At 40.6% G+C, this 12,206-nt stretch overlaps 1 protein-coding gene across 3 annotated transcripts in view; it reads right to left on the bottom strand.

Moving 5' to 3' along the window:
- GKAP1 (G kinase anchoring protein 1) overlaps positions 1–11,169 on the bottom strand; it is an 87,636-nt gene extending 76,467 nt beyond the window's left edge. The window contains exons 1-4 of one of the 3 annotated variants that reach the window (XM_046664344.1): positions 10,935–11,168; positions 10,459–10,485; positions 2,985–3,237; positions 426–569 (exon numbers count right to left, since the gene is read on the bottom strand). In XM_046664344.1, the coding sequence (XP_046520300.1) occupies positions 426–569; positions 2,985–3,194 (354 nt within the window). In that variant the 5' untranslated portion in view covers positions 3,195–3,237; positions 10,459–10,485; positions 10,935–11,168. Of the gene's footprint in view, positions 1–425; positions 570–2,984; positions 3,238–10,458; positions 10,486–10,934 lie in introns of all 3 variants that reach the window. The other 2 variants (XM_046664346.1, XM_046664345.1) reach the window with 2 other exon arrangements.
- Positions 11,170–12,206: the final 1,037 nt, after the last annotated feature.

Genomic DNA, 12,206 nt, shown 5'->3' with positions numbered 1-12,206 from the left:
TATTTTACATCAAAGTTGAAAAGGCAGTTTCCCCTCAAAGTCTTTCTTTTTTAAACAAAACTGTCACTGGGTATTTTTAACAAGAGATCTCTGGCCCTAAAAATGTGATTTTCTTAATTGAAATAATTTAATCCTGTTGTTCTACCTTACTTATCTCTCCTTCATTTGTAAAAAGGCAGACAAATTAAAAACTCACAAAATAACTTCTTTGAATTGCCAAAACTAACAAAAATAATAAATGTCTCAATCTGCTTTTCTAGTAGGAAAAAAAAAGACCTCTTGTTAAAACCAGCAAATACATGTGAATTAATCCAACCACGATGCTCCTTAGAAGAGTGGTGTCCTGGATTCAGATGTACTGCCATCTTAAAAATGCATAAATTCATTGGAAAAAAAGCAAAATAATGTGATTTACTTAGATGTACCTGCTCATCTCTTTGTCTCCACTCTTGCCAGTTTTCTTCTCGTGAATCCTTCTGTACTGGGTTTGGTAATGAAAGCTCATGTTGAGCATTACAAATGGCATGGGAGGATTTCTGAGGAATTTTCTTAAAAGCAAGATTCCTGAGCTATGAAATAAACAAAAAATATATTAAATTCAGTTTACCAATCCTGGGATACTAATGATTTTTTGGGAAGAAATCAATAATATTTTTATACTTCTAAATACTACTCCAAATATTCATTATGCTAACTCACAAAGCCACTATTTGTGTTTTTTGTAATCTTTGTAAAATATTAATTTTACCAGCATTTGACATAATGTTGTTGGATTTCTAGTTGGTGGATTTCTAGATGAAATGATTAAAAAGTGAAAATGGATTATACTCTATTATCCCACCATTTTAATGATTCTGCTTTACTAAAGGGAAGCAGTTTATAGGAATAAAAAAACAGGATAACAAGAAGTGTGCTTTTAAAATGCAAACCAATAGGGTTCAAAAAGATTAAAGTTTAACAGCTTACAAATTTAAAAGTTTAAATAGCAAGAGAAGATAGCTTAAGCAACCCTAGCAACTACTTTGCTAGTCCTGAAAAATACAGGGCCTAGTCCACAAAGTAATATAATGAACTAAAACTGTACTGGCCAAGCCACTCCCAACAAATCTGAGACTCTGTAGTCGAAACAAAGGAGAAAAATATTGAGAGGCTGTAATGGATTGAATTGTATTCCCCCAAAAGATATGTTGTAGGCCTACAACCTTTGATGTCTGTGAATGTGACCTTCTTTGGAAATAAGGTCTTTGCAGATGTAGTCAAGTTAAGATAAGGTCATAGTGAATTACGGTGGACCCTAATCCAATATGACTGGTATCCTTATAAGAAGAGCTGAAGACAAAGATACACAAAGAGAACGCATATAACAACAGACACAAAGATTGGAGTGATGCAGCCACAAGCCAAGGAATGTCAAGGACTGATGGCCACACAAGTATGAAGCAGCAAGGAAGGATTCTACTGGGAGTCTCAGAGAGAGCATGGCCCTTGCTGACACCTTGGTTTGGACTTCGAGCCTCTAGAACTGTTAGAGAATAAATTTCTGTTGTATAAGCTACCTAGTGTGTGATACTTTGTTACGGTAGCCCTTGGAAACTAATAAAGAGGCTTTAAGTCACGGATCAACAATTTTAATTGATAATCAATAGATTGTTCTGTAAAAGGGAGTGATGGGATACAAACACCACTTTAAGTAGCTGGTTTCTGCTGTGGATGAACACAGAGGAGGAGAGAAAGCACTAGCAGGCAGACTGTTGCTCTACTTTACAGAAAGTAAAGACCAATAGAACTATAGCTATGGAAGCAGAAAGGGAAGAAGATCCTCAGGCTCATTCTCAGTTACATGTTTTCTTATTGTCTAATGGTAACTCCACTATTACGTTATTTTCTGTTCCCCAACATCATCTTTAATTCCAAAAAGAAAACTGTGGGCAATCAAAAGTTCTGAAAGATTGGACTTCTGAAAGGTTACGTGGTGGGGAAAATGTCTTTTCTTTTAAAATTACTCTGTGTAGCAGCATTTTAAAGAGATATTTTGAAAGCAATGGTGATAGAAACATAACAAATAAATAACTTAAAAGGGCTTTTTCTAAGTCTTGAGAAATAAAATGAATATAAGCAGAAAAAAGCACTTTTACTACTTCTCTCATTAAACCATACTGAGAAAGGTCCTTATATACCTGACTGATTCTTCTATTAAAAGACAAACACAGGCTAGAGTTGTTTTTCAGCATTTCTTTTAAAAACAAACGGACACATCAAGCGTTGGTCATGTAATTCATGCTAAGAATGTCCAGGGGAGAAGCGCCTGCCACACACTTATTACCCTTAAGAAAGAGATGACCAGCAAAATGCATAAAAATGTATGTTCAAGGCTAAACATAGGATCACTGTCTATAACAGTAAAAAAAAAAATAGGGAAACAAGCTAAATGTTTATCACAAGGGTTCAATTAAGTAAAGTATGATATAGCCATACAATTAAATAACGTGGAGTCATTTAAAATAATGTAGATCTTTATTTATTCATATGGAAAACTGCTCATGGCTAATTTTTTTTAAAAGCCAATTATAAAAGTCTATTATATAATATCATTTTTAAGTAAAATATGAATATATAGATATATGTGTATGTACATATCTATATTCATACAACCTTATATGCATGTACAGAAAACACATACCAAAATATTAACTGGTTATATCTCCAGTCATATTTACAAATGACCTTTGTTTCCTTTTAAGACATCCTTGTTTTTCAGAAACTTTTGGGAACGAGCATGTAAGCTTCCATAGACAGAAAAAAATAAAGGCATTTAAAAAATGTTCATGACATTTGACTTTAAATACACACAAATTTACATCCATTCATTCAAATCATATTCACCAAGTACCTATGGCCCAGGTACTATGGACACATGGATCAACAATGTCCTCATGATGCTTATAGTCTACTGGGAAAGCAGACACAATATTTATAATTGTTACCTCATTTGCTTCACTCTGTTGCTGTTCCTTCTTTTTTCTTCTTTTCTCTCTCTTTTTCTCATTTGTAGTTGACTTGCTTGTTTGAGACTTTCCAGTATTCCGACCTTTGCCTTTTCCAGGCTCAGAATCAGAACCACTGCCACTATCCACTTGTAACAGGGCAAAACGGGAAGCAGTAGTAGGAACAGAATTAAGTACTGCTGAGGCCATTGTAATGATTTTTCTCTTAAAATACTTCTGTCAAGAATAATTCCTGTGGGGACGGAGAAGAGGAGGCAGATGAGTAACATGCTCAGTAGAATTTGTTCTAGATTCTTGAACAACAATTATGTGTGTGTATATACACATACACATACATTTCTCCTCACACTGAATTTAGTAAAATTTGAATTCATACCCACAGTCCTATTGGCAACAACATAATTTTTTAACTTAAGCAAACAACACACAATTGTATAATATAAAATAGAAAAATGATATATTGAGATTTCATGGAGAACTATTGCAAGACTACCACCAATATATTATGTTCATTTTTCCATTTATGGTTTTCAAAACTTCCTCATTTTCCTCTCTCTTTTAAATATACTGCTGTAATATATACATATTTATGGAAAACATCCTAAATCAACATGGTTTACAATAGAAAAGTAGGAATATCATTTTTCACTGCACACTGAGATCCTAAGACCAACTGCATGTTTATCCCCAACTTACAAGACAGGGAAAAAAGGAGTAGAAAAAGGAGAACACTCTTATAGTATACAAAATGCTGCCTTAAGTTTGATTGTACAGACTGCTACTAAGTTCCAGAAGTGACGGCAAAATAGAGAACTTAAATTACCTCAACCAAAGGAAACTTTTCAAAATCACCTTCCATATTATCTTTAGTTCACTAGTCTCAGTGCATGCTTCTTCTTTCAGCTTTTTAAGTACCTTTTAGGGGCCGGCCTCATGGCCGAATGGTTAAGTTCGCGGGCTCCACTGTGGCGGCCCAGGGTTTCGCCGGTTCGGATCCTGGGCGTGGACATGGCACCGCTCATCAGGCCACATTGAGGCAGCGGCCTACATGCCACAACTAGAAGGACCCATAACTAAAATATACAACTACGTACCGGGGGCTTTGGGGAGAAAAAGGAAAAATAAAATCTTTAAAAAAAAAAAAAAGTTTTAGACTTAGACAGGATATTAAAGGTTCTCTAGTAATATCTAACCCAAATCATTCAGTTTTAAAGATGAGGCAACTGGTGCTTAGACTGGTTAAGTGACTTGCCTAACGTCACTCTCCAAGTGGCAAAATCAGGACCTAAATAAACCTAGATTTGCTGAGCCTTACTCTGCAAAAGTTCAAAGTAAGAAGCCTTGTAACTACTAGAAGACTAAGCACTCTTTCAATTAAAAAAGAAACAGATTTTAATAGACTGTGAAACTCAGAAATTTGTTTATTTTTATTTTGAAATGTATCAGGTACAAAACAACTGAAGAAAGGATTAAGTTAAAAACATAACTGTACATTCCAAGTATCCAGCACTAAGATTAACAGACCATTAACTCATCCCCTGCTTCTCCCCAGTAGCATCCCCCAAAGTCCCCTGTCCAGAGTCAACGATTAGCCTGATTTTTGGGTTACTTATTCCTTTGTTTTTCTTGTAGTTTTATCACGTCTGTCTTGAGTCACAGTGCTCATATCTGAACTAGCTACTGTCGTTTCCACAATACCCAACTGTTTACACAGGTCTACCCTATTCAGTGTGTGAGGAGACTATGCAAAAGAGTGAATACTAGGAGGTGAGGATCATTGTGGTCCATTTTGAAAGCTAACCACACAACATAGTTTGTATGTTTTCAGGAGAGAACAAAAATGAGAAGCATGTGTTCAATCTTCCATCTTAAGCTGAGAATCCAAAAAATTATTTGGACATCTTTCAATTTTTTTGTTAAACAATGAAGAAAAACCAAAATGAGAGCTGATATTTGTAGATGTATAGTAGTTATAAAGTCAAAGTATTTTTATTATACTACCATGTTAAGACCTATTGTTCCTATGCTCAGATATATGCAAATCAAGATAAAATACCATGACATACACAGACGACATCACCCTGAAAAATTATGAGATATTTTTAGGCTTAAATCTTTCCTGCAAGCATGAGCTTTTTAAGTTATTACAAGGGAGAAACTATTACACAATGAAAAAGAAATTCCAGACTCAAAACTATTATGAAAACATTAATTCTGCTTCAACTTCAACATGCCATGTTAAAACCCTGTAAGTTTTAGTTGCTTTGAGCACTTTAGGTACAATAATTCTACACAGCTGTTCAGCAACCATTATTGTATTTAATTTTAACTGCTGGGACTATAAATTGCATGTGGTAGCTGTTCACAAATATTCACTGCCCCGTCCTGAAGGAGAATTATGTATCACTCTCCTGCTGAATGCAGGCATGACCACGTGACTTGCTTTGGCCAGTGAAACACAAGCTTTAAAAAGCTTTAAAAGCCAGAACATGGTTTATCACGTTCTCTTTTCCCTGTTTCTGTGATTATAGAAGCACACATTAAGATAGTCTCCATCAATCAGGTCTGATGGAGTCTGAAACTAACATGAACAAAGTCTCCTTACTAGCCTGCAACGGATATGTAGCTTGAGCAAGAAAGCAACTTTGCTGCTTTAAGCTGCCAAGATTTTCAGACTGTTATTGCAGTATAACCTAAGCTTATCATGACTGATATCTTATGCAGATAAATTTCTTTTCTATTCTAGGACTGATATCAAAGCTATGAATTTCATATTTGGATTGTTCTGCATGAGTGAAATGTTCACAAATGTCTATTCTAAAACATATCTCCAAAGCTCATAGAATCTTTCTTTGTATAGCGCAAAGCTTCCTTACCATTGTATCCTCAGATAAAGTTTCCCTTAGTTCTTGGAGCAACCAAGAAAGCCCTGAAGAATTTAGAGACTCTGGATCAGTCACAACCAGATGAAAGCAGCTTCATCTGGTGCTCCCCAGAGGACAAATCCTGTACATGCTGCTGTGCAGTTATTTGTCAGCTGTGACAAGGGAAGTCTCAAGCCCCTGGAAAATATACTTCATCATATAGCTGCAGAATGCACTGCTGCCCATCACCGTAGGTAGGCCTGTGGAGCTGCTAAAAGAGTTTATGTTCTACGTGCCCAAAACACAAGGCATGCAGTAGGAGGAGCAGTGGCTGCTCCTGAAATCTCTATATTCCCCCATTTGCCAATGACCTGCCTTTTTAATGGCCTAAAAATCTAGCTGCAAGGTGACTGCTCAAACAACGCATATGCTTTCTGCAAATTAGAGCCTCATCATTAAAAATGAACTCTTTTCATTTTATCACAAGAAGTTTCATATTACGTTTTTGACAAGAAAAGCTTTTAGATTCTTTAAAAATAATTTCAACTGTTATAAATTATTGAACAGTTATACAACAAAAATGGTTGGTTTGTTTTTATTACCTACTCATCCAAACAAAATTTCAGTGGAGATTCAATTGAACAAAGCATCATTTAAAAGTCTGGATCAGGAACTGTATATTCTTACTTCATGGATAAAGCTATTATTTAAAAATTTATGTTCATGGAAGCAAGCACAATTTTCTCATTAGAAACCCTGAAAAGATTCTGAAGTTTTATACAAATTCAACATTTAGTATCTTTTCTAATACTTTATATTTCATTTTGCCTGTCCTAATCATATACTGTAAAAAGAAAAAAAACAGGTAACACATTTTTTTCCACCCAGCTTTACACAGACACTGTAGATCTCCTCCCAGTTTGGGGACAATGAGATGATGCCTCTGGTCCTTTATGCTAGTAATGCAGAAGAAAAATGACAGAGAGAAACTGTCAAAGACTATGTTGCCTGTTTTTAAGAGAACATTACCTTCATTAACAAATTTTTCAGAATTTGCACAAATCCAGGAATTCACATTAACTTTTTTTTTAAACCTTGAGGAGAAAAAGGGATAAACAGGTAGACCATGAAAACATCAGGTTTTTTAAATACACTATTTTAGGGCATGGCTAGGGTCAGTATTCCTTCAGTCTGTGTCCTAAACTGCATCTCTATCTACAGTCATATCTAAGAGACATTAGAATAAACAGATTCAAACAGAGCTCTTCTCCCTCTCCCTCCTATTTTCCCTTTCTCTCTCTCTCACGGTCTTTAAAATCTCAGACATTTATATATACACTTAAATGATATGAATATAATTAAGGTATACAATGCAAAAAATAAAGTTTAATAGACATCCACACTAACCTACTCACACTGGTCAGTCTAGGAACATGGTGGCTAGTGCTGAACATTAAACAGACATTTACATATTACTAAAATACTACACAAATTAGGTTTTTAGTCCAGAAATCTAATGATTATTTCACATGTTTCCTCACTTCCCTTTGAGTCTTTTTAAAAATAATTTAAAAGCTAATTTAAGTAGTTGAAGGAAGACAACAGAAAATTCACAAGATAACTTTTTTATGCTTTTTTGAGTGTGTGTGTGAGGAAGATTGACCCTGAGCAATATCTGTTGCCCATCCTCCTCTTCTCTCACCCCCCAACCAAAGCCCCAGTACCGAGTTGTATATACCAGTTGCAGGTCTTTCTAGTTTTTCTATGTGGGATGCCGCCACAGCGTGGCTTGATGAGCGGTGTGGAGGTCCACACCCAGGATGTGAACCAGCAAACCCCGGGCTGCCAAAGCGGAGCGTGCAAACTTACCCACTCAGCCATGGGGCCAATTCCTCACAAGATAATTTAAAAACAAATGATTCAGGTCAAAATGCACAAGAAACAAATAAGTTCACAAATATAAACATGCAGGCAGCCTATCACATATAAGTGTAATATTTTATAATTTCTTAATGACTACCATTAGTAAAAACTATTAATTCCTCTATACTTGAGATCACAATGTCAAATTATAGTGAAGTCTCCATTTTAGATATACTGAATATGCCAATTATCTGACGTTAAACATTGTATGTTAGGGCTTTCTGTAACAGCTGTCCTTCCTTAGATTTGTACTCCAACAAAACAACCTACTCAAAATTTCCGTAATGCATGTTTAGTTTTGTTTGTTCATATCTTTATGCTGCTCCCTTTGTCTAAAATGCCCTCTGTCTCTTCCACTTAAAACTTATATTCATCCCTCAAAATCCCGCCCAGGTGCTAGCATCTCTATGAAGCTTTCTCTGACCCGATTCTCAAATTAATCCTTCCTTCCTCTGTTAGATTTCTGTACTTTATATTTACTTTTATTACTGAATGGATTCCATTAAAATTATCTGTTTACTGTTGTGCCTAACCCCATATAATCCCTATTTCAACATCCTGAAAGGCAAGGGCCTCTTCTTTCTATCCCTAACAAATACCACTGGACCTGGCATACAAAAGATAAATTTACCACATTTGTGCTTTTTTAAAAAATATTTACATTCCCCAAGTACACAGTTATCTATGCATTGAAAGATATGCTCTAAAGTAGAATGGACAGGGCCGGCCCGGTGGTGCAGCAGTTAAGTTCGCATGTTCCACTTCTCGGCAGACCAGGGTTCGCCAGTTCGGATCCCGGGTGCAGACATGGCACCGCTTGGCATGCCATGCTGTGGTAGGCGTCCCACGTATAAAATAGAGGAAGATGGGCACAAATGTTAGCTCAGGGCTAGTCTTCCTCAGCAAAAAGAGGAAGATTGGCAGTAGTTAGCTCAGGGCTGATGTCCCTCAAAAAAAAAAAAGTAGAATGGACAGCAAAAGAAAATGCAAAGTGCACTGTAGCTAATCCCCAATTCCCATAATGCAAACGTGAATTAACAATGATTATCAGCAGTTCAAAGTTGTTTCATTTTAAATGCCATTATACCAAGTGATCAGCACCACAACTAATTTTGTTTAGGAAACATTTGCTTAGAAAACATAATTGGTTTTAAAGTGTTGATTAAAAAGAATTAGGCTACATAGGTGCTTAAGTAAACAACTGAATAGCCTAAATTGCAAGAGCAGAATTTCTAAATGGCTGGTACTCTTGGTCCTCTCTACCAAGCTTCTGAGGACCACAGCCACTATTACCTCATCTCTCTGGACTACAGAGTCAAGAAAGACGGTAGCTGAAGCCATACCTCAGTCCTGGGAACCACAAGTAGGGCACTTCAAAACTGATATATGTATAAACTCCTCAGTCAAGAACAATCAAATATATCTCTTTTCATAAAATGAATGACAGTCATCTTCCATTAACACTATCAACCAGTTAGTCTCATCAACAAAGAAAGTAAAACTATGCAGGTGACAATTAGTGTGGCCTCCTTGAAATTTAACTTAGATGTATGTTCTGTTCCATTTTATGTTCTATTCTATTCTATGTTCTGTTCCTCAGATAACACAACTAAACAATATCTTTCACTTTGGCTTCTTATAAACTAAGATTCACAACCAAGAAGTGCCAAGTGCATACCAAAACTTTGCTCCAACACACTTACTGCAAACAAACCACATCAACCTAATGGATATGCCTCAAATTCCATTGTTTCTTCATAGTTAAATACTGCCTCCCCTCTGCAATCTGCAGTGCCTAATTTCCAAGGGCTGAAAAATCTAAGTGAAACGTATAAGCAGGTGCTGAGTGAGAACCTAATGGATTGTCCCATGAATAAAGCACATTATTTTTGGCCCCCCTCAATGTTCTTTTGGTTTCCTTCTAGGTTCTTGCATTTAGTCCATCAAGCGAAACCACTGTATTGGTATCTTACAGATACGTTTGTTAAAACCATTAATGACAATTAAGAATATCTCCCATTGATTAGAATTTGACTAATCTCAACTATAGTATTACGAACTTGTTGAGGAAAAAAAAAAATCCGTATATCCACAGATTAAACATTTTTAATATTTTAATTTGCCATAAAGTTCCACTAATATTCTTACAGCGGCAAGTCAAATTTATTAAACTTATGATTCCGGTTACAATCACAAGCACATTCACTACATACAGAAATAGGCAATACTGAATGGTTAGAAAAAGTTTCACAGGCTCTTCAGTTAAAAAAATAAAGATCTTCCATCAGCGCTCCTAATGAAAGCCGCAGCACCTACTCAGCTGTAAAACCTGGCTGAGGTAAGAACGAAAACGTAAGACACGCCGGAGAGAAAGCGCAATTTACTAAGCCACTTTTGTCATTACTATCCAATATCCACTAAGCACCCGAAATGCTAGACATCTGACAAAAAGTCTGAAAGACTCCAAATAACAGCAAAAAGCAAACTTCAAAACTCTCCTCATTTACTTTTCCTGAGCCAGCGGGAGGAGGAGGAGCACTTTCTTCAAAGAGTAACTCACTATCCCCGGTCCGTGAGTGAGAGCCAAGTCTCACCCACAGGATCCTAGCCGATGCGCCAAAACTTAGTCGCACAGAGAGAAAGAAATCGGGCTGGGCGAGACCTACCTCGGGCAGAGAAGCGGCTTCGAAAACCTGGAAGGGAGGACACAGCGAGTCAGGTTGTCGCTCCAGAAATTTCCGAGCGCCCGACACCCCCGGAGGGAGCGCGATGCCCGCGGCGGGGAGGGGGCGGCGGCACCTGTCACTCGGCGGCCCCGCGACCACGGTGGCCCCGGGCCCCGGCCCCGGCCCCGCGGGGTCTGGGCGGCGTGGCCCCGGCCGGGGCGCCCGGGCCTGGGGCCGGCGCGGTCTCTCTCCGCCACCCCCGAGCCCTGCGCGGCGCGCCGGGGCCGCGGCCCTTTCCAAGGAACGGCCCTCCCGCGCCCTCTGCCCAGAGGCTCCGGCCAGCGAGGCCCGTCGCCTCAGGCCGAGTCCCCAACCGCCGAGCCCGAGGCGCACGGAGCAGCGCGGCCGAGCCGCCACGACCGCCTCGGGGGCGCCGGAGCGGACCCCGCCAGGCGGCCCGCCCTCCGCGTACTCACCGGGCCTTCCCGGCCGCCGGCTCGGCCCTCCTCTCCCGCCTCCCCCTGCCGCCGCCGCTCCCGCGGCTCCGGGGCGACCGCACTGGGCGTAGGGACGGGGGCTGGGTCAAGTGTCGAGAGGCGGGGACAGGCTCGCGCCGGGTGGGGGTCACGAGCGGGCGCCGAGCACTAACGGGCCCCGGGCGCCGCGGCCGGGCGGGCTAGCGGACCGCGGCGGGGAGCGCGGCCGAGGCTGCGGTGAGGGGCGGGGAGAGCGCGGCTGAGCCGAGAGCGGGAGGGAAGTCCCGGCGGAGGGGGCGGTGTGAGAGCCGCGGGGCGGGCCGGGGGCGGGGCCTGGCGTGCCGGCCGCCGCGCGCGGGGGTTTGTTTATTTTCTCGGTTGGTTGCGGCGCTGGCGCGTGGGTAGAGGTTCGCCGCTGACGTGAGCGCCCCGAGTTGGGGGAGAGGACCAGAACCACCTGCTGGAGAAGGGGAGCTACGGGGGCCGGGCAGGGTCCAAACGTCTCACGTAGGCGGCGGTGCAGCGGTCTTCGGGGTTCCCGGGAAGAGAAGGGCTCTTCCAGAGCCAGTGGGAGGAGGGAGGCCTCCCGGGAGAATAGGACTCCTGGCCATTCCCCCGCAGTTCAGCGGCTTCACGCGCATAGTGGAGAGCAGTTAGAGGGCCCTGGAGTGGAAAAGGACCGTGCGACCTGGTGGCCGGGTTCCCAGCCACTCGGGGCTCGGCCTCCTGTTAGTGAAGTAGGGATGGTCCTGCAAATCAAGATTTGAATAGCAAGACTACACATCACACCCTTCTCTAAGGAACAGAACGAACATCGCTCAGTTCTCTGTCGAGTTACAGGACACTTGGACCTTATCTCCCTTGATGCTCCATCAGGTAGTAGCATTCTCACTTTACAAGCCAGGTTAAGTGACTTACACAAAGCCTCACTGCTAATCAACGGCAGAGCCGGGACCCAGCTGTACTGATTTCAAATTTCTGTGCTGCTTACCACCGCGTCACATTGTCTCCCTAAATCACTTTGATTCAACTAATATTAGAGACACACACCCCCATGGGTAAGATGCTGCAGGATTACAGAGGGGAGATGAAGATATCCTTGCCTACAGAGAGTGAGGAATAAAACAAAGATGAAACAGTTATAATAAAAGACAAACCATGATAGGTGCCACGTGAAAAATACAGAGTACTGCAGAAGATGAAAGAACTCAGCTCTGGGGGCCAGGAAGGAAGCAGCATGGAGGAACGAGGCATTTGGGACTGAGCTTGAAG

Source organism: Equus quagga, chromosome 6 (assembly GCF_021613505.1).
Source record: "Equus quagga isolate Etosha38 chromosome 6, UCLA_HA_Equagga_1.0, whole genome shotgun sequence".
Taxonomy (NCBI): domain Eukaryota; kingdom Metazoa; phylum Chordata; class Mammalia; order Perissodactyla; family Equidae; genus Equus; species Equus quagga.
Note: the sequence above shows the minus strand (reverse complement) of the source record. Positions and strands in the feature narration are given on the sequence as shown.